We start from the raw sequence: 23,586 nt of genomic DNA on the forward strand, positions 1-23,586 counted from the left end.
TTGAAGAAAAGCCGCGCACCCAGTCGCCCACCGCCAGCCCAATTCGCTCCTCCATACCTCAGCTTTTCAGCGTTTGTGCTCCTTTCTTTTTCCTTCTTAGTTGTAAATCTTCTACTCAGCCAGCTTTCCCGTGGTTCTGGGTGGTAGATGTTTTGTCTTTTAGTTGTATTTTTGAAATTGTTGTGCGAGGCAGCAGATTAGTTGTTTAACTTCGCCGCCATCTTGGTTCCTCCTCCAGGTCCTAAACTTTGAATCCATTGGAAATCACTGAACAAACTGAGACAAAATCAGAAAGCTTGTTTAAAACACCCATTCATTTTGCCAGTTCTCCATTTCACTGGCTACGTAGAAAGGCTGGCGGTGGGAACCGCTGCTAAGTCATAAAATATTAAGCTACATCAGTGCTTCAGAAGTTAATGCGTTGGAACTGTTGCCCTTGTCTTCTAAATTGATTTTCCATTTGGAACATCTCAGGAGTTTCCTTTGAATTACCACTTTGGCCTGCCATGGTACACACTGCTCTGCCTAGTTGTCAAAGGAAACAGAAACTATTAAAGGGCTATGTTAACAGCCACATAATTTAAGTAAAGGTAGGCACTCATGCTTGAATCTTCCTATAATTTCAACACTATAATTTCAAACACCCCTTTCACTGATAGGTTATTCTTTTTAAATATGTGCTTTTGAATAAATATACTGTTGGATATTTTTGAAGCACTCTAAATTATTTTAGACTTTAATAGGAATCCACTGGTGTTTTGTCAAAATCAGGCACCAAAGTAGCACAATCTCAGCATAGTTTATATTTTATCCTCAAAGTGCTTTGATACTTTTTAAAAATACATATATTTTTTATTGATTTCAGAGAGGAAGGGAAAGGAAGAGGGAGAGAGAGAGAGAGAAACATCAATGATGAGGCCTAGCTGGTTTGGCTCAGTGGATAGAGCGTCAGCCTGCGGACTGAAGGGTCCCGGGTTCGATTCCGGTCAAGGGCACATGTGGGCTCGATCCCGGGATCGAGCAGGAGGCAGCCAATCAATAATTCTCATCATTGATGTTTCTATCTCTCTTTCCCTCTCCCTTCCACTCTGAAATCAATAAAAATGTTTTTTTAAAAAGAAACATCGATAATCAGCTGCCTCCTGCACACCTCCTACTGGGGATCAAGCCTGCAACCCACACATGTGCCCTGACCCAGGAATTGAACTGTGACCTCCTAATTCATAGGTTGACGCTGAACCACTGAGCCTCACCAGTTGGGCTTGATACTTTTTTTTAATGTCAGAAGCTTTGAAAATGTTCCTCAGTTCATTCAAATAGATCGTGTCTCCTTGAAAGATCCAACTGAGCACAAATCACCCTGGCTCTACAGTTAGCCAGAGGTTGCAGAATGGTCCTGCACTTATCACCTTTATCCTAATTTTAAATAAAAGCCTCACCTCCTCCATTTTATAATTCGTCAAGTGGCTTCCATGGAAGAAATTCCACGATCAAAATGTGCAGCTTCATTCTCAGGTGCATGCGGGCAGCCAAGAGCAACATCTTCAGTGCAAAAAGCTGTACAGCGGATGCTCAATCACGTTTGGCCAAGCACACCCAAAGTCCAAGGAAGGGCAGCACTGTGCTTTCAGTTGGCTCCCCAGTTCCTTTCCACCCAGTGCCATCCCGTTATCCTTTGTACAGTGACTGTAGGAGAGAGAGAAATGGGCAGGGAGTTGTTTTATCCATAAGTCAGTGATGGTAAGCTAGTTACGAATTCATATGAGGCAATGTTTACAATGAAAGATGTGTCTAGCATTTGCCACACAAAAACCATCTTTACTTTTCTTTATTTTTTAAATATATTTTTATTGATTTTAGAGAGGAAGGAGGAGGGAGAGAGATAGAAACATCAATGATGAGAGATAATCATTGATCCGCTGCCTCCTGCACGCCCTCTACTGGGGATCGAGCCCACAACCCGGGCATGTGCCCCTGACCGGAATCGAACCAGGAACCCTTCAGTCCGTAGGCTGACGCTCTGTCCACTGAGCCAAACCAGCTAGGTCTCAAAAGCCATCTTTAAATGGTTTATAAAAGAGTCTACATTGATTCTATGGAGCTAGGAAAAAGAAATAGAGATTTTTTATTTTATTTTATTTTTTGGCATGGGTGTCTGCTACATATATTTGGTTCTTCAGTGATTGTTAAATAGTATAAAACTGAATCTTTAATTGTTTCCCAAAAAGCCTAGGGGAGGTGAAAAGAAGAAAATACTGTGTTGGGTTATTTTCACATTGCAGACAGTTTAAAATGCTGAGTATTCAGTAGTTTTGCCTGCTGAGTTCCACATAGACCCACAAAGGACTAAAGAGGAGCAGAGGTGGGAACCCGTGGGAACCCTGAGCCTTTGTTCCAAGACCACTTCCTCCCTCCCGCTAGAGATGCTTCCAAGGCGTCTCCTCAATACTGTGAGGAGAGACCAACAAAGACGTGTAACATTTTAATGTGTATTTCTAAGAATGTGTTGACAGGTACTCAAATCAGAAGCTAAAAATTATGCAAGCCATTTTGAAGAAATCCATTTCCATCATAGGAATTAATATGTAATTGTGTTTTGTCTAGTGCTCTTTCGTTGAATACAAGGATTTTAAGCTGATATATCGGCAGTATGCAGCTCTCTTCATCGTGGTTGGAGTTAATGACACCGAGGTAAGGTAGCAGAAGAGCCTGCAGAGGATGCGAGGAAGTTATATATAAAAACAGTCTGGTTTTTCTTCCTCCTTACATTGACATTTTCTTCCCTGCTTGCCTCTCTAAGAATTATCTTGGCTCTTTTGCAGGATTTTGGTTTCTGTCAGGGCTAGGGAAGGCTGTGTGGAGGAGAAATACCTGGGATTTTTATTGGATTAGATGAGCAGCTTGTAGAGAAGCACGAAACCACAGAGGGCCTTCCTCGACCCAGAGCAATACTGGTGCCCTGCCCTTTCCCGTGTGCACAGTGGGGCAGTTTAGACAAGTAGGTGGCCAGTCTGTTGTGGCATTAAACACAGGCTGACATATCAGAGGCCACAGCCAATGGGGAATAGGATTCTGTTGTGATTATGTCTCCTCAGATAAGTTCCCCTTTTCAGAAATGTCAGGCCCAGATCAATAGCACCTATGGCCATGGACTCTCTGAAAGGGTGATCTAAAATGCTTTGAAATCTCAGTGTTTTATCTGTGGACAAAACTTGGAGGTAGTTTCCGCATCTTCACAAGTGGAAAAGTGATGGCATGTGGAAACTGAAAAAATTGCTTCAGCCAGTTGGTGAAGTCAGGGAGTAGAGCTCAGAATTCTGCACTGGACTCGGTCCGGTTTCAGTCCAGCTAGGTTCATTATGGACATTTAAAAAAACCTTAGCAGTTACGGTTTTCTACATTTCTCCTCTTAATAAACTTCTTTTAAACGAGTGAAATAAAACTGTTCTGAACAGTTGTCCATGGGAAGCTACCTTGCTCACATCGGTATACCCAGCCATGTGTGCCAGGGCAGCCCCTGTCTGAGTCACACGTGGGCCATACTAAGCCTGAATGCATCCTTCCTTTCTTATTTCAGAATGAGATGGCGATTTATGAATTCATCCATAACTTTGTGGAAGTTTTAGATGAGTACTTCAGCCGAGTGGTAAGTCTAATGACTAAAAAGGGTTTTCGTCCTCAGGCCAATTTCCCAGAAATGGTTCTATATCAAGAACATGTGTTAATATAGAGCTCTAATATGTAAACGTTAAAATTCAAATGATGGCAGATTTTCTTCACCTTTCCTTCTGGCTCATGCAGAGTGTTCTGAACCTACCAGTAGTTCTTTATAAAGACCCGTTTCTACAAGACTGGGAACGTTTATGTATTTATTTCTCAGTTAAGAGATTTTGCTATCTAATTTGCTCTGTCTTTTCTTTCTTGTGCTTCCCCTTGTAAAATACAAGGTATCTTTTTAAGTCATGGAAATTAAATTAAATTAAACTCTTGCTTTGAAGATCAAAACCAACTCCTCTTAAGGAATACATGAGTTCCTTTCCAACAGTTCTACTTAAAAAAACAAAAACAGCTATATTGAAATATAATTTACATACTATACAATTCACCCTCTTAAATATATAAGTTTTAGTATTTATGTTATCTGGTATACAGAGTTGTGCAACCATCACCACAATCAATTTTAGAGTATTAATTACGTCACCCCAAAAAGAAGCACAATACTCCTTAGCATTTCCCTCCCACTTTTCTGTCTCCACCTGCTCTAGGCCCTAGGTAGTCAGTAATCTACTTTCTGTCTCTATAAGTTTACCTATTCTATAGTTAACTGGTTCTAGACATTTTATATAATTAGATTTGTACCGAGAAGATTAACATTACCCCCACGCAAGGATGACATGCAAATTCCTGAATAGAATTGTACAATATGTGGTCTTTTGTGAATTGCCTTTTTTTTAACTTAATATAACATTTTCAACATTCATCAGTGTTGTAGCATGTATTAGTAATTCTTTCCTTTTTATTGCCAAATAATATTTCACTATATGGATATATCACATTTTGTCTATCCACTCTTCAGTTGATGGGCATTTGGGTTATTTATCCTTTTTGGCTATTATGAATAATGTTGCTATGAACACATTTTTGTGTGGAATCATCTTTTTCGTTCTCTTGGGTATATACCGAGGACTGGAATTGTTGGATCATATGGTAACTCCATGTTTACCATTTTGATTGGTGTAGCAACTATGGAAAGCAGTATGGAGGGTCCTCAAAAAATTAAAAATAGAACTACCATATCACCCAGCAATCCCACTTCTGAATATGTATCCAAAAAAAAATCCAAAACAGTAATTCAAAAAGATATATGCACCCCTATGTTCATTGCAGCATTTTAACAATAGCTTCCGCAACGTAAGTCCATTAGTAGATGATTGGATAAAGAAGATATAGCACACATACACAATGCCATATTACTCAGCCAAAAAAAGCATGAAATCTGCCCAGGGAGTGTTGCTCAGTGATTAAGCGTCAGCCTGTGAACCACGTCCTGGTTTGATTCCCTATTAGGGCACATGCCCAGGTTGTGGACTCGATCCCCAGTGGAGGTTGTGCATCAGTGATTCTCTCTCATCATTGATGTTTCTATCTCTCTCCCTATCTCTTCCACTCTGAAATCAATAACAATGTATATATTTTTTAAAAATAAGTTGTCCATAAATGTAAGTGTTTATTTTAGTTTAGTCTTTTAAAAGACCATCAGTAAACCCCTGACTGGTTTGGCTCAGTGGATAGAGCGTCAGCCTGCGGACTCAAGGGTCCCAGGTTCGATTCCAGTCAAGAACCTGGGACCCTTGAGTCCGCAGGCTGACGCATGTACCTTGGTTGTGGGCACATCCCCAGTAGGGGGTGTGCAGAGGCAGCTGATTGATGTTTCTCTCTCATCGATGTTTCTAACTCTCTATCCCTCTCCCTTCCTCTCTGTAAAAAATCAATAAAATATATTGGGGGGAAAAAGATAAAATAATCAGTAAAGATGTTTTCCTCTGTTACGTCGGCCTTCCTCTGCCTTGGTTAGACATTCTTGAGAAGCAGAGGTAGCACAGGATGATTTTTTCAAAGTTGTTTCGTTTATTACATTTTGCTTTTATTTTTATTTATATTTTTAATATATTTTTATTGATTTCAGAGAGGGAGAGGGAGAGAGAGATAGAAACATCAATGATGAGAGAGAATCATTTATCGGCTGCCTTCTGCACGCCCCATACTGGGGATCGAGCCTGCAACGCAGGCATGTGCCCTTGACTAGAATCGATCCTGGGACCCTTCAGTCCACAGGTCGACACTCTATCCACTGAGCCAAACCAGCTAGGGCTCATTCTCCTTTTAAATAAAATTATTAGGAAGGAATTGTTTCCAACTTGCTTCTTCCTGAGACAGTGAGTGAAATCCATAGTTAGTAATACTGAGTGTACTAAAGCCTGCTTAGGGCAAAACTCATGTTAACAAGTTATATCTTCAGTCTAACTCCTAAAGCCAGAAGTAGCATTTGGGCAGACTCCTTCATGGGACAGTTATCTAGCCTGTCTTCACTGCCGTGGTGCTGAGGTCTCAGTGTGTGGTTCTTGGACGAGCAGCATACCAGTGAACATCACCTGGGAACTTGTAAGACAAAATTCTGGACCCACCCCCGTCTATTGGATTAGAAACTCTGGGTTGAAGCCCAGCAGTCGGTGTTTTAACAAGCTTTCCAGGTGATTCTGATGCATGCTTACCGCATGAGGCTTCTGATCACCCATTTCCTAATTCAGATCTTGCAGCTGGGAAGCTGCCTAGTGGCCTTCGACATGGTAATGCATCTAACTAGGAAGGGATTGGTGGCCTCCAAAACTGGAGGAGGGCAAGAGGTTGGGCCACTCCAGGTGCTGGCTTTGAGGGGACAGAGAGCATTGAGGCTGGCTTTAAAATTCATCTTTGTATTGACTGTTTGGAGAGAGTACTGTCAACCGACAATATCCAAAAGGACTTTTCAGCAGCCATAGAAATGTCTGTACTTGTGCCATCCAATGCGGTAGGCGCCAGCTACATGTGGCTCTTGGACAATTAAAATGTGATTAGTGTAAATGAGGAATTTTAATTTTATTTGATTTTAATTTAAATCGCCATATGAGGCTAGTGGCCAGCGGAACTCTAGCTCCGAAGGGCCACTCTGTTAAGACAGGCTGGTCGCAAATCCAAGTCTGTGATTCAGGGCTAGCCATGACTAGCCACTTTAAGGGAACACCTACCAAGAAGAATATGATTTCCCAAATTGGCAATGTTTTAAACTGGGAGACTAAAGAGTGGGTGCAAGCACTATCATTTCTAATGGTTTTAAAATTATTATTGTTATATTCAGTAACTGAGCATAAATAGCATGTTGCTGAATTGGGCTGTAATTCTAGGGAGAGTCAGTGACCACATAAACCACAGAGGTAAAGATTAGAATTTAATTTAAACCTGGTGATTATATACGACTTGGAGGACCCGGGTTTAGGATGACAGTAGTAGCAAAAAGAAGAGAAAGAGGAGGGAAAAGAGTACTATGGGAAAGAAAATAGAAACTGTCCCACTCATGGAGAATGCCTTGTCATCTAAAATTATTTTTAGGTTTCTGAGTTTTAAACATTCTTTCTGGGACTATTTTTAATCTTAGAGTTTCCAAATCTTAAATTTGGAGATCAGTCTCATGCTGCTGTCTGGGCTGAAAGAAGCATCTCCGCGTCACATTTCAAAACAAAAGGCCAACTCAATCAGCTTTAACGGAGGCGGTTCACAAAAGCTGAGGAACAGGGCTGTCAGTGCTGCCTTTGTCACACTTAAGTCCTTTCAAATATGTATTTGGCTCTTTGCTTGTTTTCTCCCTCTATGAATATCTATGTTCATTGAAAAAAAATTAAAAATACATACAAGCAAAAGAAAGGGGAGAAGATCATCAGTAAGCCCATCACTTATCAGTAAGCCCATCACTTATTGGTAAATTTCCTTTCAGGCTCTTTATATATATCAGGTAAGTGCCATGGGCAGGAAAACAATTTTATATATATAAAGGCCAGGCTGAGGGACACTCTCCTCCCCTCCCCCGCCCCCCGAGTTCACAAATTTCATGCTCTGGGCCTCTAATATATATATATATATATTAGAGGCCCAGAGCATGAAATTTGTGAACTCGGGGGGCGGGGGAGGGGAGGAGAGTGTCCCTCAGCCTGGCCTGTGCCCTCTCGCAGTCCAAGAGCCCTCCGGGGATGTCCGACGCGGAGGCGGGAGAGGCTCCTGCCACCACCACTGCGCTCACCAGTCATGAGCCTGGCTTCTGGCTGAGTGGCACTCCCCCTGTGGGAGTGCACTGAACACTAGGGGGCAGCTCCTGTGTTGAGCGTCTGCCCCCTGGTGGTCAATGCATGTCATAGCAACCAGTCGTTCTGCCGTTCGGTCGATTTGCATATTAGCCTTTTATTATATAGGATATATGGGATAATTCTGTATGTACCATACATATAACTTGCTTTTTATTCAATAATATGTCAGTACTTAGGTATCTGCATCATCATTTGTGGATCTGCTATAATTTTTTTTAACTAGCCCCCCTAATTTTCAATAATTTGCTGTTATAAGCATTACCCTGAATATCCTATCACACATTGTTGTGCCATTATCTAATTATTTCCTTAAGATAAACTCCCAGGAGTAAAATTGATGGATTAAAGGGTATACACATTATTAAGGTTTTTTATAAACCTATCAAAATTGCCTATCATCTGTAAAAGTTGAGTTAGTTTATCCCCTCTATGTTCTAAGGATAACTGTTCTAGTCTATGAAATGCAGCCCTTTTTTTTTTTTTAATCACAATCCTAAACTCGGGGCCTTTACGTTCTCGCACTTCTGTGCCCAGAGCAGCCGCTCCCACTGCTTCCCTAACTCTGCTAAGTGCATTCTGTCCCGATGTCTCATTCTCATGCGTGCACTCTTTTCTCTTCCAGAGTGAATTAGACGTATCCTTTTTCAATGCCGTGAGTCAAGCTTTCCACAATATTTGGCAAAACACAGGCTAGTCTTTATTAGGTAAGTGCCATGTTCAGAAAAACAGTTATGCAGAATCTAGAATCCAGAATGCTGGTGACCAACGACCAGAACATGACAGCCAGAGGTACAGGTGCTTTGCAGAAACACCCGCCTTTTTTGCAAAAACAATTCTTAAGATTTTTGTATATTGCAGACAAGGCAGTTCTGTGGTAGTAGTTATAATAACTGTTATATATTAATTTAACTTCTTTTAAGTATATAGGTTAGACCTTTTTAGAATTTAAATAATACAGGCAGAAAGTGCTTGGTCCTTGAAGAGAGAAAGGATTTTCATGGCTCCAGGCATAAATCTCCAGAAATTTTCCCCATGGTCAGAATAAGGTCTTCAGGGATGATAAACCAGAGGGTTAAAGAAATTGCCTGGCTCATATTCATTTCCTTTTATAGCAGAGAATGCTCTCCTTTTCTTCCTTCTCTTCTCCCTTTTATTTTTTCTAAATTTATCTTTATTATTGAAAGTATTACATATGTCCCTCTTTTTTTCCCATTGACCCCCCTTAATCCCATACCAGCCTTCCTCCCCACCAAGGCCTTCCCCACACTACTGTCTGTGTCCATGGTTACGCATATATTCATATAAGTTCTTTGGTTAATCTCTCCCTACCTGTTCCCCCACCCCAGCCTTCCCTCTGAGATGCCACAGTCTGTTCCATGCTTCTCTATCTCTGGATCTATTTTGTTCATCAGTTTGTTTTTTTCATTAGATTCTTCTCCCTTTTAAATCAAAGTATCCAAGGCCCCAACGACAAGCATGATTTGCTTAGAATACTGCAGGCCTGCAGACTTCGGCAGGAGCCCACCAGGTCTGTGTGAGTGCTCCGGAGGGAAGTTGACTTTCAAAAATGTGCTTACCACTTGAAAGCAATAGTAAAAGAGTCCTTTGAGAAAACATCAGGCTGGAATCTAACATAGTTACACTAATTATAACAAATAGATATTGATTGTAACGTGCTTATGTATATGTTGGTATACATACATTTAGACACGTGTGCCCAGAGTCAGGATATTCTGAAGAAATAGCCATTTACCTTTAACTAGTGATAGAAAGTGTCATCATGTTGATAAACTTCATTTGCAGGCTGTATTTGGAAGCCTCTTTAAATTAATTGGGAAAATCTGCATGCCCTCTAACAGTGAGTGACCTAAATCTAGGACCCCTTTGACTTAGGAGACCGGAGACCAGGCTGTATATCAACATGTAACATTCATTTTAACTAAACCCTTTAAAGCAATTCAAAATAAATCTCTTCCTCCTTGTACAGGGGAGTAAGAAATTGCCTTTTGACTTCAAGGAAGGTCGTGAAAGCTGATAGACACTTCCCTGGGAATTCAGAACCCAAGTTCCACTTTTGGTCCTACCACCAATTAGCTGTGTGTGTTGGACAAGTCACACCACCTCTCATCTAAAAATGATAGAATTAGGCTCGAAGAGCTTTAAAGCCCTCAGCCTTAATATTTGATGTTGCTATGACTCTAGGTAACTGAGCTGAGTTACCTTACACCCGGAACAGGAGAGGAGAGTCCTACAAGGTTAGATATGCAGAGAATTAAAGTGAATCAGATGTAACAGGATATGTAGCACAGTTGGCCTAGTTGTGTTGCTGTGTCTTACATGTTGACTAGATGTTTATTAAAAGTAGAGATGGGTTTGTCTTTGGGTCCCTCTGGTGAATAGCAAAGGTCCATGTGATGAGCTTCAGCATTCTTGTTTGAATTTAATTTCCACACTAAGACACACAACTTGTTATCTTTCCCCTCATTTTACTTCGTTTCATTTTTACCTTCTCTTCCTCTCTGACCTACTTACTTATTTACTGTCCTAAGGAATGACTTAGGCATATCCATCTGACAGATTAGGAATTTTGCATCTTTTAGAGAAGGAAACTAAATCTCTCAAGTGTACGTCTTTGCTCTAGGGGATCTCCAGTAGTTTAAAAGTGGAGCAGGCTGCAGGCCAGGTAGGGCCTGGGGCACTGTCTTCTATTGACTTCTTTTTTTAAAATATGTTTTTATTTCTTTCAGAGAGGAAGGGAAAGGGAGAGAGAGATAGAAACATCAATGATGAGAGAGAATCATTGATCGGCTGCCTCCTGCATGCCCCACACTGGGGATCGAACCTGCAACCTAGGCACGTGCCCTGATCGGGAATTGAACCTTGACTTCCTGGTTCATAGGTCGACTCTCAATCGCTGAGCCACACAGGCCAGGCTTCTATTGACATTCTTAAAGGGTTTTCACCCTCAGCCGTCTGACAAAAAAATCAAATTAAAAATCCACGACTCGACTCTGCTCGTCCATGGTTCTTTCTAACTATCAAGTGTGCAGGGAGTACCACTGCACACCAGTTTCCTAACAGGAAGACCAGGGAGCCTTGTAGAGATGCTCTCTGTGTAGGCCATAGACTATCTGCATCACCGCTCTGGTCACTAACCAGGAACCTGCTGGAGCAGGGAGCACTGTTGAGGTCTGTTTGTACCAGGAAAACTTCCTTAGGCCTTGAAGGGTTGGAAACACACAACTGATACCATGACAGCCTGGAGCTGGTTCTTCCAGCACTCAGAGCGCATCATCTTCATGTGTGCTCAGGCTTAAGGAAGCCTGCCTTGTCAACCCAGAGCAACAGGCACGATCTAGGCTGTTTTATGCAGCAACAGGAGGATGGAAGTCAGAGCCTCAGGGAATTCCCAGAAAGTCCTTTCCTGCAGTCTTTTTCCCCAGAAGCTTTACCACCCTGAAACCTTTTAAGAAGTGGGGGGCAGATTTCCAGAGTCTGCACAATTAGAGTTTGAGAAATAAAATGCACCATTTACATTTCTCCTTAGTATGGGTTTGTTCTACTTCACAGGGCAAGACAGATGGGATTTTAAAAAGAAACAACTGCCCTGACTGGCATGGCTCAGTGGCTAGAATGCCAACCTGCACACAGGGATCAGACCTGGTTAAGTTGCAGGTCTGATCCCTGCCTCTGGTCACAACCAATCTATGTGTCTCTTTCACCTCTCTCTCTCTCTCTCTCTCGCTCTCTCTCTCTCTCTCTCTCTCTCTCTCTCTCTCTCCTCCTTCCTCCTTCCTTCCACTCTCTCTGAAATCAATGGAAAAAATATCCTCACTCCTTGGGTGAGGATTTAAAAGAAAGAGAGAAAGCCGAAACCGGTTTGGCTCAGTGGATAGAGCGTCGGCCTGTGGACTGAAAGGGTCCCGGGCTCGATTCCAGTCAAGGGCATGTACCTTGGTTGAGGGCACTTCCCCAGGGGGGGGCGTGCAGGAGGCAGCTGATTGATGTCTCTCTCCCTCTCCCTTTCTCTCTGTAGAAAATCAATAAAAATATATTAAATAAATAAAAAATAAATAAATAAAAATAAATGAAAGAAAGAACCTAAGCACAAAAATCAGGACAGAAATTGACTTGTTGAAAACCCTTCTACTAAGTGGAAACTCTGTAGTAGCCGTGTCTGGTGGGGCAGACTGCACCCTTGGGACCAAGCACACCCATGACCTAAGTCATCCACGTGCCATGAGTAAACTCGTGTATGCCCCTCACATTCCACTCCACCCACTGGGTGCAATGATGCCTCAGGATCCATGAGGCCCTGCTTCTATAAGGAAATTGTTCCCCATTACATACTTTGGTAGACTTACTTAAGACTTCAAATTCCATGAATTAAGATGGTTTTTTGGTCAATAAATAAAAATTAAAAAAAATTTTTAGAGATGGTTTTTAGGAACCAACTGATGAGCTTCCTAAAATGTGCTCCACTCTGGAGCCGCAGGTTTGCTGAATTCTTCAGACAATTTGTAATTCAAAGGAGCTATCTCTACCCGCTTCTGCTAAATAGTCAAGGGGCGGCACCAGTGCACAGTGCTGTGTGGGCGATGTCCACCTTCCCACTTCTGCACACCTCCTGTATGTGCAAAGGCACAGAAAACCTTTAACAGCCTTTTGGCATTTGGAACCTTTAAAGAGGCTTAAAGACTTGGTTTATTTTAGCCAGAATAGAATGCATCAGTCCTGCCTTTGGACCTGGACAACGAGGGTCTTTTTCCTGGGCCCCCACTCTAGCTCTCCTTCAGCAGCATCCCTCTCCGTGGGGTGAGGGTGCTGACCGAGAGCTGTCAGGCCCCCCATCCATTTCTTGACTATCCTCCAACTACTTGGGCCCAGAATTGACTGAGTACCCAGACAGCCCAGAACTGCTGCTAGGGCAGGTGCAGGCCTCTCCCCCACCCCCACCCCAGGACTGTGGGCAGGAATGAGAGCAGCTGGGATAACTGTGGTAACCCACACACACTACATGGGGAGAAAAGCAGGGATCAGGCTTATATACTTATATTCTTGTGCCGCCCAAATATAGGGTACGCCTAGAATCCAGAATGTTTTAATTGAAAAATATCTAAAGAAAAATCTTTAGAACATTCATTATGAGCTGTTTTTATTTACAAGTCCTTAAAGCCCCAAAGCCTGAGCAGTTAATTCCGGAACCTTACAGCGCATGTGGGTAATGTGACAGTACCCTGACGCATGCCCTCTTTATCGCAGTTGAGGGTGGGGAGTAGGGTCTCCATCCTGCTTGCACTGCCTGTGACTCAGGCAGTTACAGACCATGGTGCTCCCTGGAGGAACGAATGCACCAGGTCACGGAATTCATGCGCCTCCAAGATTGGCGGTCAGGCCCTGATCACTGCCCACGTGGGGCATCTCATTCCCGCACTACCGTCCTAAAATCCCAAACACTTGTAGAGGTCCAGAAACCAGAATAGGGCTTCTCCAAGTAGATTTCAGCCTGACTTAAGGAGAAATCACAAAGCACTTGTTCAACTAGGGGCTATGGAAATACTGGCAAGATGAACAAAGAAATCCCCCAGTGAGCCATTCTACACTGAGGTAGCAGCTTCTAAGTGAACTGAATTTTTGTGTTGTCCAGAAAGTTACAATAATTAAGTCATGACGAAAGGATTTCTTTTGAGGTGTGATGGAGCCTACATCAGGAATGACTTGATAATATCAGAAAGGAGTAAAGTGGCTCCCTCTCTCTGAAGGTTACTTTTAGTCAGAGGACTTGAGTCCTTTAAAGTTGGAAGAAAACTTCAGAATCATCAGGTTAAGGCCTCACATTTTAGATGAAGAGGCTGAGGTCCTGAGAGGTTCTGTGCACATGTGTCCCAATCCATAGAGCGACTTCGGGGCACAGCTGGTATTCTGGGTTTCCAAGGTGCTTGACTCCAGGGCTATAAATTAAAGATTTTTTAAAAAATTCATAATCATCTGGAGTAGATTATGGCAATCCAGTCACTAACAAAATAGTTTAAAGTGCCTGTCACCATGCTGTCTTGGTGTTTTCAGAGCCTTTTTCTGAATTAGGGAAGAAGTGTTAGAGAAACAGTAGTCTGTGGTTGGAGGAGTCGAAGTGAAGAAAAACCTTGAGGAGAGTATCTGAATGTCTTGGTAAGAGCGTGCTCTCCAAAAGTGGGCTCCCCTTCAGAGATTGCTAAACATCTCTTCCTTCCTTTTGGAAGCATGTAAATTGAAAACTGGGCTGGAAGGGGCGAGAGCTGGCCCTGGGCTTGAGGGAATGTGCAGCCTGTGCCGTGTTCAGAAGGGCAGGCACTGAGCCGAGGGCCAGCACCCTCCCAGCAGGGTCCCCCAGAGCTGCCATGAGTGGGGAGTCTCAGCATTATGAGCCGTCGGTCCCCAAGTCTGCTAGGAAAGGGATGTGGATGTTCCAGATTAAACGGCTGCCTTCCAGGCTTTTTGGGCTCTCACCAGCCTTAGTCGTCGATTTCTTTTCATTGTGTTGAGTCCTTGAGGTGTCATGTCCAACTGCTGCTCTTCCTCCCCAAGTCCCTCTGCCTTCCCCCTCCTCCTCCCCCTGCTTCTGTTTGACTCAGGAGTAGTGACAGCAAGTCATGAGAAGCAACAGTTAGGAAAAAATACAAGACAAATGACAGGCTTATCTGACTCAGCGCTGACTTTCATTTTTAGGTAATTTTACATAAGTCTACATAAACTGTAAAAAAACTATACCTGGATGTTTTGTTGCTCTCAGAGTAGGAATGAGTCTTTAAGGAAACCTACTTTAAAAAAAAGATATATTCCTGGTCAGTGGCCTCATTAATGAGAGACAATACTAAGCCCATAAGTGAACAGAAGACTTACAGGGAGTGTATCCAGGACTGCGGAACCTTCATGCGGGTAGTTTCTATGTGGTAGCAGTGGGCTTTCTGTGCGGAATGGGAACACAACGGCCTTTCGCAGGTTATCTAATTTCATGGGAAATTGAGTGTAAATAATGAGAGCAAGTTTTCTCCTATGTTCATGTATTAAAGAACTTTGCTTAGCTAGGGGAGAGAGAGAGAGAGAGGAGAGAGAAAGGATTAAGACCAAAGTCTAGTTAGAAATTTCAGTTCTAGATTGGACTCTGCCTTGTAGTTGTTTCTGAGGTCCCATTTGAATGTATGCTGCTCAGTTTCTCTTAGAAAAGATTAAAGGACAATTAGACCACCACAGTGGTGTAAAAACACCATGTTTAAAGTGTTTTATGATCCAGAGATCAAAATTCCAATATATAAACCACAAACAGTTCAATCCCTCTAATTAAAAAATTGATTTCAAGTGGCAGTAGCATTAGTGGGGCCTCAAGATGTTCCACTCCAATCTACATTACATAGAATTCACAGAGATTTCTGGGCTTCAGGGTTAAGAGAAAATGGGGCTTTAAGAATCTGCTCTTTGGGACACTGTTTCCAGCTCATTATCAGCTCCAACCTTAGGGTGCCTATGAAGGGAAACATGTATCAAGGAATTTATATCAGCCAAGTTCAGTATAGCCTGAAGGTAGGACCTTGAAATCATCATCCTCCACTTACCATATTAATAGACCAGCAGCTTAGGCCTTTCTTGCTTTGTACTATTCCTGTCAGGGTTGAAGTGGGTGTGCCCATTTTTTACCATGGGCTTGGCATATAGGGTTTTTTTTTATTCCTGCTTACCTGGCATTTGGCCCAAATGCCATTAGTCTTGGCTTCACCAGTGTGCACAAGTTGCTCATAAACCAAATCAAGATGTGACCAACAGCTAGATTATTTTAAAGGAGTCATATGATTTCAGGGGGAAATCAGCCTTCAGGCTGTTGCCTCACATAGGATTTAGTCTGTGGTTTCCCTATATAGTGCCAGAAAGCTGCATGATTATTAGCGGTTTGAGCCAGATACTCTGATAGACAGGCAGTCACATGCCTACATACAAGATGACCTCACTGAGCAACTCATGTTTCCTGGATGTTGGGAAATTCGGGCTAGCTGAAGAACCTTGTCCTTGCAATGTGAGGATGTTGGTGGTTGATAATGATTCAGCAGTACATTCTAATCTGAATTTCAAAACAGTTAGCCAGTTGCTCAAGGGGACATCTGAATTGCTGATCATCTACTTTTCAGAGGTGCAAGTCTTCAGAGTAGCTTGATCCCTGAACCAATTTTTTTTTTTTTCCTGAACCAATTCAAATAGATTAAAATTAGATCTTCTGTCTCAAAAAAAAATTATCTTGGACGAGTTGGCATTCCCAAAGGCACTAAGGTTTTCATTACCCTAAGTCAGTGGTCGGCAAACTGCGGCTCGCGAGCCGCAGTTTGCCGCTCTGTTGACTAAGGAGTTTGCCGATCACTGACCTAGACTCTTGATTCTAATAATTATAGGCTGTTGTTGTTCCTTGTGATTAAGCCCCTATCCCAGTGGTCAGCAAACTCATTAGTCAACAGAGTGGCAAACGGCGGCTCGCGAGCCGCAGTTTGCCAACCACTGCCCTAAGTGAATACAGCAGGGGGATTCTCTAGGCCATTTTACATGCAGCCACCTGTGCTCCCCAACTCTGCCTTTGTACCTTACTATCATTCCTGCTTTGTCTGGCTTCTTGTAAGTTCTGGCTTCGGGGTCTGGTGAACAGGATTGAGTCAAGGGCCTAATATTTCAGTTCCAATTTGGCCACAGACAAAGCAGTCACCTATATAACTGGAAGATATTATTAATAGGTATATGAGAGTAAAGCTTTTTTTTTTTCTGGGTCACTTAAGGACAGTTCCCATGGGTTCCTGAAAAACAGTTTATTCTGCTGGAGGACTATTTGCACAGAGCTTAATGAGATGTTACCGCAGAGCCTAATAGAAACTTAAAAGTCATTCAGAGGGTTGTCTCATTCTCTATAGATGTACTTCACTAAACATATACAATATAGACTGGACATCTGGAATTACTGAAAAAATTAGGTGGTAATGATTCATTTTATAAAGATTGACTATTTAAATATGAATTTCATTAGTGCATTTAATCACTCGTTTGTTGGAAGTTTGTCCACTTGAAATGATCTGTCAGCTGTTGGGTGTTTTAACAGATCAGGATAATGCTTCTTAAATAGGGATGGAAACTTAGAATTCACAAACATTCAGTCATTGTCAGCACCTCATTCCAGTTTCACAAAAGTAAAGTTAGGTACTCAAATGAAGGGTCTTCTGGAAGAAGTATTTGGCTCTTTCCAATTAGGTAAACATCACGGTCTAACAATATTTTTTTCTTCCCCATGCCCTATACTAACTTTCCAGTAGAAACATCAGTAAAAAAAAGTGACTCCATAATTCTCAAATGAGTGTTTTTAGAACTGTCCATTTATAAGAGGTACTGTCTTGAAATTCAGAATTTTTATCTACTTGGGAATTGAGTCTGCATTGCCTTGCCTTCATCATTCATTTCTCCTAATGGTTATTTTTTCTTCAGCCCTGTGACATAGAAGAGAGCTTAAAAATATAAGGTCATAAAGGCATTTATTATTGGGTGAGGTTTGAAGGCTGAATGAGGGCATATACTCAGGCCCATCCTGAGAAATCTGGAAGCAGAGCAGTAAGGCCAAACTTTGGACTGCAAGTCCAGCTCTGGCTATTACTATCTATGTGACCTTGGACAATGGCTTTGAGCCTGTTTGCTCCTGTGTAAAATGAGGATAATATGTAACATGTACATCATAGAGTTGTAGAAAAGACTAAAATAATATGTAAAACAGCCAACACAGTGCATGGAACATAATGTGTATCCAGTACATCATGGTTATTACTGCTACGAGACAACATTCTTCTTAAGGCCAAGTCATGCTCTTGTCAAATGTCACATGCTATGTTCTCCAGCCCTTAGTGGATTCCTTCTCCCTCTGGCTAACAGGTGTAGCTGTTCATTTCTATGGCTGTAGTCCAGTTAGGTGTATCTGTGTACATAAAGTTAATGATTTCTAATATGGACACCAATTCAAAATTTTATTTCAAGAATTCTGTAAAAAAAACACAAAAAACACCTTCATGCTTAGACTAATTTGCACTGGAAAAATTCCAGGCTGAGTCCTGTTATTATTTATTTAATGTTAACATTTTTATAACTCTAAAACTAATTTCCTTAATATGACTTTAGATAATGTTTAATTTGGATAAAGTACACATCATTTTGGATGAGATGCTATTAAATGGCTGCATTGTAGAAACGAATCGGGCAAGAATTCTTGCCCCTCTACTAATTCTTGATAAGATGTCAGAAAGCTGAATAACGGAAGGCTCTGCCAGGAATCGTCAACACAAGAAATGAGAACATGGAATACCTCACAGCATCTGTAGCCCAAAGAATCTGGAAGAGCACACTGCAAAATGGGGCATCTTTCCAAAGACATTTTAAATAGGTGTTTTTCATAGCTCCTAAATGGAAAACAAAACTGTATTTTAAAGAGATGTTTAATTTTCTAACCATAAACATTTCCCCCCACTTGTTTTTTATTAATAAAATGTTGGTTTCTGCTTCCCTTTGCAAATTAAATTCGGGAATAGCACCATGAGGTAGGAAGTATGGCAGCTCTTTATCAGCCAATGTAGAACTGGCAAACACAAATAGCATTTTGTCTTCTGAATATGACTGTCTAACTATGTTGTACTGAAAATACTGTAATTGAAATGTGAAAAAAAAATTTTTAAGTCTTAAAAAGTCAAAATTTTACTATATTGTGTATCTAATGAAAACATCAAAATTAAATTTCATTTGCCAGTTTCTAAAAGTGTGCGATCCATTTTATGGGTACTTGGCAATTACAATGCCATCATGTTATTAACTAGAGTATGTTACTACCAAATAATAAATGGTTAAACATTGAAAGAGAGTCCTTACCTCTTGGCACACCACGGCCCCTGGGCACCCAGCATGCACTGCCCTGCTGCCCAAGAGGAAGGTCAGCTCTGCTAAGAGAGCAACCAAGGAGGAGCTTAAAGGGAAATCGGAGAGGTTGTTGGCTAAACCTTTTGCAAAAAGGCAGCAATAAAGGGTAAATCTGCAGACAAAATAGCACATATCAAAAGGAAAAGGGAAGGAAAGGGGAAACAAGCCAAAGTGACTACCCTAAAGATCTACCTGCGGAAAACAAACTGAAAATGAGGCGAGTCCAGCCTCAGATGAAGCAGGAGAAAAAGAAGCCAGGTATGATGAATACCATCATATGCCATGTCTGAACTGTGGTCCCTGTCTCCCTTCTTGTGCAATCCAGAGGAATATTTTTGTCAACTATTCTGTAAATGCAAATTTTCCAGTAGCCCTAGAAAGAAGCATTGATAAAGGGAATTCCACCTCATCTCATCTTTTTTTTTTTTTTTTTACTGTAAATGCTTACTTTTAAGAGGTGAAATCATTTGCTGGCTTATTTTTTGGTACAACCAGAAAATAGTGGGATATTGAATATACTAGACTTTGATTGTCTTGGGTGCCAGCTTAACATTCCATAAATAGGGGTAGTTTTTATATCTTACAGTACAGAGCACACCAAGTGGCAATTTGGAGTCAGTCACGCATTTTCCAAGTCTTGAACATTTTAAATTACTTCTATTTCCATATTGGTAGAATTGTCTCCTAAATTAAACCACTCCTTGATCTTGGCTCTCCCTGTCAGAATTTTGTGCATCTGTAACATCTTTGGTGTGGTAGTCCAGAGTTTTACTAGTAACTTTGTCAATGTGCTGTGAAAGATCAAAATTTTGATGTAGTATATATAATATTAAATTGTGAATTAGTGGGACTTTGATGTAATAGCATATCTACATTTGAAGATACTGGTAATTGACACTCTATTAAGGAAAATTAACCTCTAATTTTTAAACTGGAAAGTCACTGGAATAACTTCATAAACGAATCACAACTACAAGACTTCATTTTTGGTACACACATTAAGAATTGTGTACAAATTGAAATGTCTGCGTACTTTTCCTCAAAACAACCAATAAAATCTCAATTACGAAAGAAAAAAGAGAGCCCTTACAACTATCCTTTATGCCATATTATAAAGGGTTTGTCTTATTAAACTGTAAATGAAGTTCACTTTAATTCAAAGTTTAAAAATGGAATTCAAAAGGGTATCTCTGTTCACATTGGCATGAAAGGAATCCTCCCCCCTCCCTTGTTCCTTCAACCCCTTTTCCTGGAAAAGTCTGAAAACTGCTACGTCGCTAGAAAAGAGTAGTGCCCTAACCCCTAGGCCCCAACCTTCCTAGATGCTTTTGCTGCTCAGTCAACAGCAGAACATACAGAACTGTCTTAGGTAAACACACACACACACACAAAACATGTTTATGTGTATGGAGGGGTGGGGGTAGGTGCAATGGAGGAAAAAGAAATACAGGTACATTAAGATATAACTAAGATTCCAACCATTGGAATTCCAAGAGCTCTTTCATCTACAATACTTTCCTGTAAAAGAACATAAATGGACATTCTACACTAATCATTCATTCAGTCCAGTTTGATGTTTCCTCTCCTGTGTGTGTGGAGGAGGGATTTTGTTTAAATTCGAGATTTTTTTATGTATTTCGAAGTTTACATCTGTAAAGACCCATGCTTCGAGTCAATAATAGGCTCTAAAAGTAAACCTGAGTTCTTCTGGACCCACTCAGGGAGGCAGATAAACACTTCTGACCTTCTGGACCAGCGAGGGGTACTTTGCATTAAGTAGCCAAGGTCTGGGAAAGCCCAGCCTAGATCAAAGTGCTATAGAGGTTTTTTGGAGACATTATTAGTTGGGAAACACTGTCCTAGTTGGTAGGCACTTAAATCAGTAGCACACTGAGGTAACTGTTGAAACTGGTACATCTGAAGTAACTAGGGAGTGAACAAAATTAATTTTTGGGTCACACCAAAATAGCACTTGAATAACATCTTGGCACAGATTTTAGTACCTTTAGAGAATAACAATTAAAAAAAATATACCAGGCAGATACTATAGGAAAAAATACTCAAGTACCTAGAATATGTAGAGACCCCAGTAGATGCCACATAGCACTTGACTCATGAAAGTGAATGGAAATGTGACTTCTTACAGGTCGTGTTATCATCTCACTTCAGGTTAACTGCTGAACTGTACCAGCTTTAAGTGATTTCACACTCATGAAATTTATGTCTCTGGTCAGCTTTACCTTGTTCTTAGACTTTTCTTTCTGCAGGAAGCCTTCTGACATTTCAAAGTTACTCATTTTATAAGACTCATCTGTTTTACCTGCTCTAGCAATGTGCGAGCCCAGGATTTGGCAAACTTTTCTATAAATGGCCAGATAGTAAGTATTTTAGGCTTCCTGACCCATATGGTCTCTGTTGTACCATTGTAGTGCATAAATGAATAAGCATGGCTGTGTTCCAATAAAAGTTTACCTATGGACATAAATTTGAATTTCATAAAATTTTCACATTATAAAATATTCTTTTTACTTTTTCTTTCAATCACTTAAAAATTTTAAAACCATGCTTAGCTCACGGGCTTTAAAAAAACAAACGGCATGCCATGGTTTGCCGACTCCTGTGGTAGGCTAGTCTTGAAAAAGCTGGCTATTGAAAGACATTTCAAAGACATAAATAATGGCAATACTGCATACATACACTGGATTTGAATTCTAATACTAGTATAAAGTTTCTGGCATGCACCCACGACATTATTGAGATGATCACCACCACTAGTTTTTGGATGAAAGCATAGATCATACATTTAAATATTGCTATTATGTTTTATTTTAACTTTTATTCTCATAGACAACTGTGAAGCTAACAATAAGGTAAATTATTTAAATGCCTCTGATTACATAGTTACAACATTCTCATGCAGAGAATAAAAACAGTACTCAAAAGATTAATTATAGTGGGAGATATCTCTTCTAATGTAGAAAGGGAACATACCTTTTAAACAGGTAAATAAATGGGCAATTCCAAAAAATCCTTTTCACTCCTAAAAAGGTTACTTGGCTAAATCAAGCCTAGCAACATTTCTTTCACCTAAATGCACAGATGTGATAAATCAGAGGAGTTTGGAAAATGTAAATAAGAGCTCCTTCTTTAAAATTAGAAAATAATGCTGTGGCCAAGCCACTCATTTAGTTGGAGAATCCTGTGCACCGGAAAGTCACTGGTTCAATTCCCAGTCAGGGCACGTACCTAGGTTGCAGGTTTGATCTCCAGTCTGGAGGCAACCATCTCTAAAAATCAATTTAAAAAAAAATCAAACTAACAGCAACAAAACAAAACAAAAAACAACACACCAGAAAATAGCAGTATCCTGGTGGTTTCTTTTGACACTAACACAATATTAAAAAATCAGTCTTGCATCTTAGATTTACACATCCCTGCAGATACAAGTTAACAGAAATAAATGGGCCATTTTTAGCTAAAGAATACTTTAACACAAAACACAACAGTTGGATCACAATTAAGCATGTGAACATATTTCTAGCTTTCCAGTTTCAGTAAGAATGTATAGAAAAATACATTTCTTCATGTAATAATGTTTTAAAAAAACAAAATCGCAATGATTCAAAATGAAAAGTATCTGGTTAAGCTCTCAGGTCTGGTGGTTGTAGTAAAATAGTCACATGACACAGTTTTATATGCTGCAAACATTTTAATGATTATTATTGAGCATACATTTTGGAAATTTTTTACTCCAAACTCCAACAAGTTAAATAAATGTTTATAATATACAAAGAAAATACAACCAAAAGTAAAATTCACTTTAAGTGTGCCTGGCATCTAGACCAGTGTTTTTTAAATTTTTTCCCCTTGATATATCTTCATTTTTGAACTCACAGACACACTTAAGAATTTGATCTTTATAGTATGGCATATAGGAAATAAAAATAACTCCCACCTCAAAGAAATAAAAGGTTGTGCATGATTATATGCCAAACGAAGAGAGAACACTAGAATACTCTGATAGTGCAGGCATCATTAAAATGGGGAGAGAAAAAAAGCTTGAATGCTCATTAACTCCCTATGTTTTAAGGAAGAAGGATTTTTGACCAAGTAGCTTAAAAGCCAGCAAAACAGGGATCAGTGATGGCAACTGTAGTGTTTGAAGTACGAAATGACAAACTTTACACAAATACACTGTTAGAAATTTACCAGTGAACACTGAAGATCTCAGAAGCTGCTCTTTGGAACAGTCAAGTAGGACCACCTTATTCCAGTCACATAAGCCCTTGCAGCAACACAGTGTTCTGTGCTATGTACTTGCTGGCTGGGTAGTTAAAGGATTTGTTTTGTCATTAGCAGCTAACAAACTTATTCCACGTTTTTAAAGCCTTAACGGTGGAAAAAAAGGCAAGTGTCATTAGCGTGGAGGATCATATACTTCTCTTCACACAAACACAAGAGGCTTCACTAGTATTTTTAAAGTCTCTGATGTCTCCCATTGCACTTCAAAGCTCAATTGAGATGAAAGCCTTTTTCCATTGTAGCAGCTAGAAGGCGCTCTCTCATGATTTCTTCCGAAGAATATTCCGGCAACTTTAGATAATGCACACATGTATTCACTGATGGATAGCTTGCATCAGTAGCATCAACCTACAGACAGAAAATTGAAAATAACAAAAGACCATGCATTTGAATATTTTTCTTTCAATCCTTAAGTAATTAACTGGATTCCCCA

General features: G+C 40.6%; 2 protein-coding genes, 1 non-coding gene and 1 pseudogene across 14 annotated transcripts in view; 3 read left to right on the forward strand and 1 right to left on the reverse strand.

The window, feature by feature from the left end:
- The window catches only part of AP4S1 (adaptor related protein complex 4 subunit sigma 1), a 73,375-nt gene that overhangs the window by 34,862 nt on the left and 14,927 nt on the right, over positions 1-23,586 (forward strand). For 7 of the 9 annotated variants that reach the window (XM_054716512.1, XM_054716514.1, XM_054716513.1 and 4 more), the window contains 4 exons: positions 2,605-2,691; positions 3,578-3,646; positions 8,518-8,529; positions 18,063-18,732. In XM_054716512.1, coding sequence (XP_054572487.1) covers positions 2,605-2,691; positions 3,578-3,646; positions 8,518-8,529; positions 18,063-18,191 — 297 coding nt within the window. In that variant the 3' untranslated portion in view covers positions 18,192-18,732. Of the gene's footprint in view, positions 1-2,604; positions 2,692-3,577; positions 3,647-8,517; positions 8,530-18,062; positions 18,733-23,586 lie in introns of those variants that run through there. The other 2 variants (XM_054716517.1, XM_054716518.1) reach the window with 2 other exon arrangements.
- LOC114229363 (U6 spliceosomal RNA) lies at positions 4,320-4,424 on the forward strand. Its single transcript, XR_003615452.1, has one exon. It is a non-coding gene; the product is annotated as a U6 spliceosomal RNA (small nuclear RNA).
- LOC129148926 (non-histone chromosomal protein HMG-14-like) lies at positions 18,474-19,305 on the forward strand (annotated as a pseudogene).
- The window catches only part of HECTD1 (HECT domain E3 ubiquitin protein ligase 1), a 99,749-nt gene continuing 97,822 nt past the window's right edge, over positions 21,660-23,586 (reverse strand). For all 4 annotated transcript variants that reach the window (XM_054716507.1, XM_028137978.2, XM_008160798.3 and 1 more), the window contains one exon: positions 21,660-23,501. In XM_054716507.1, the coding sequence (XP_054572482.1) occupies positions 23,364-23,501 (138 nt within the window). In that variant the 3' untranslated portion in view covers positions 21,660-23,363. The remainder of the gene's footprint in view (positions 23,502-23,586) is intronic.

Source organism: Eptesicus fuscus, chromosome 5, assembly GCF_027574615.1.
Source record: "Eptesicus fuscus isolate TK198812 chromosome 5, DD_ASM_mEF_20220401, whole genome shotgun sequence".
NCBI lineage: Eukaryota > Metazoa > Chordata > Mammalia > Chiroptera > Vespertilionidae > Eptesicus > Eptesicus fuscus.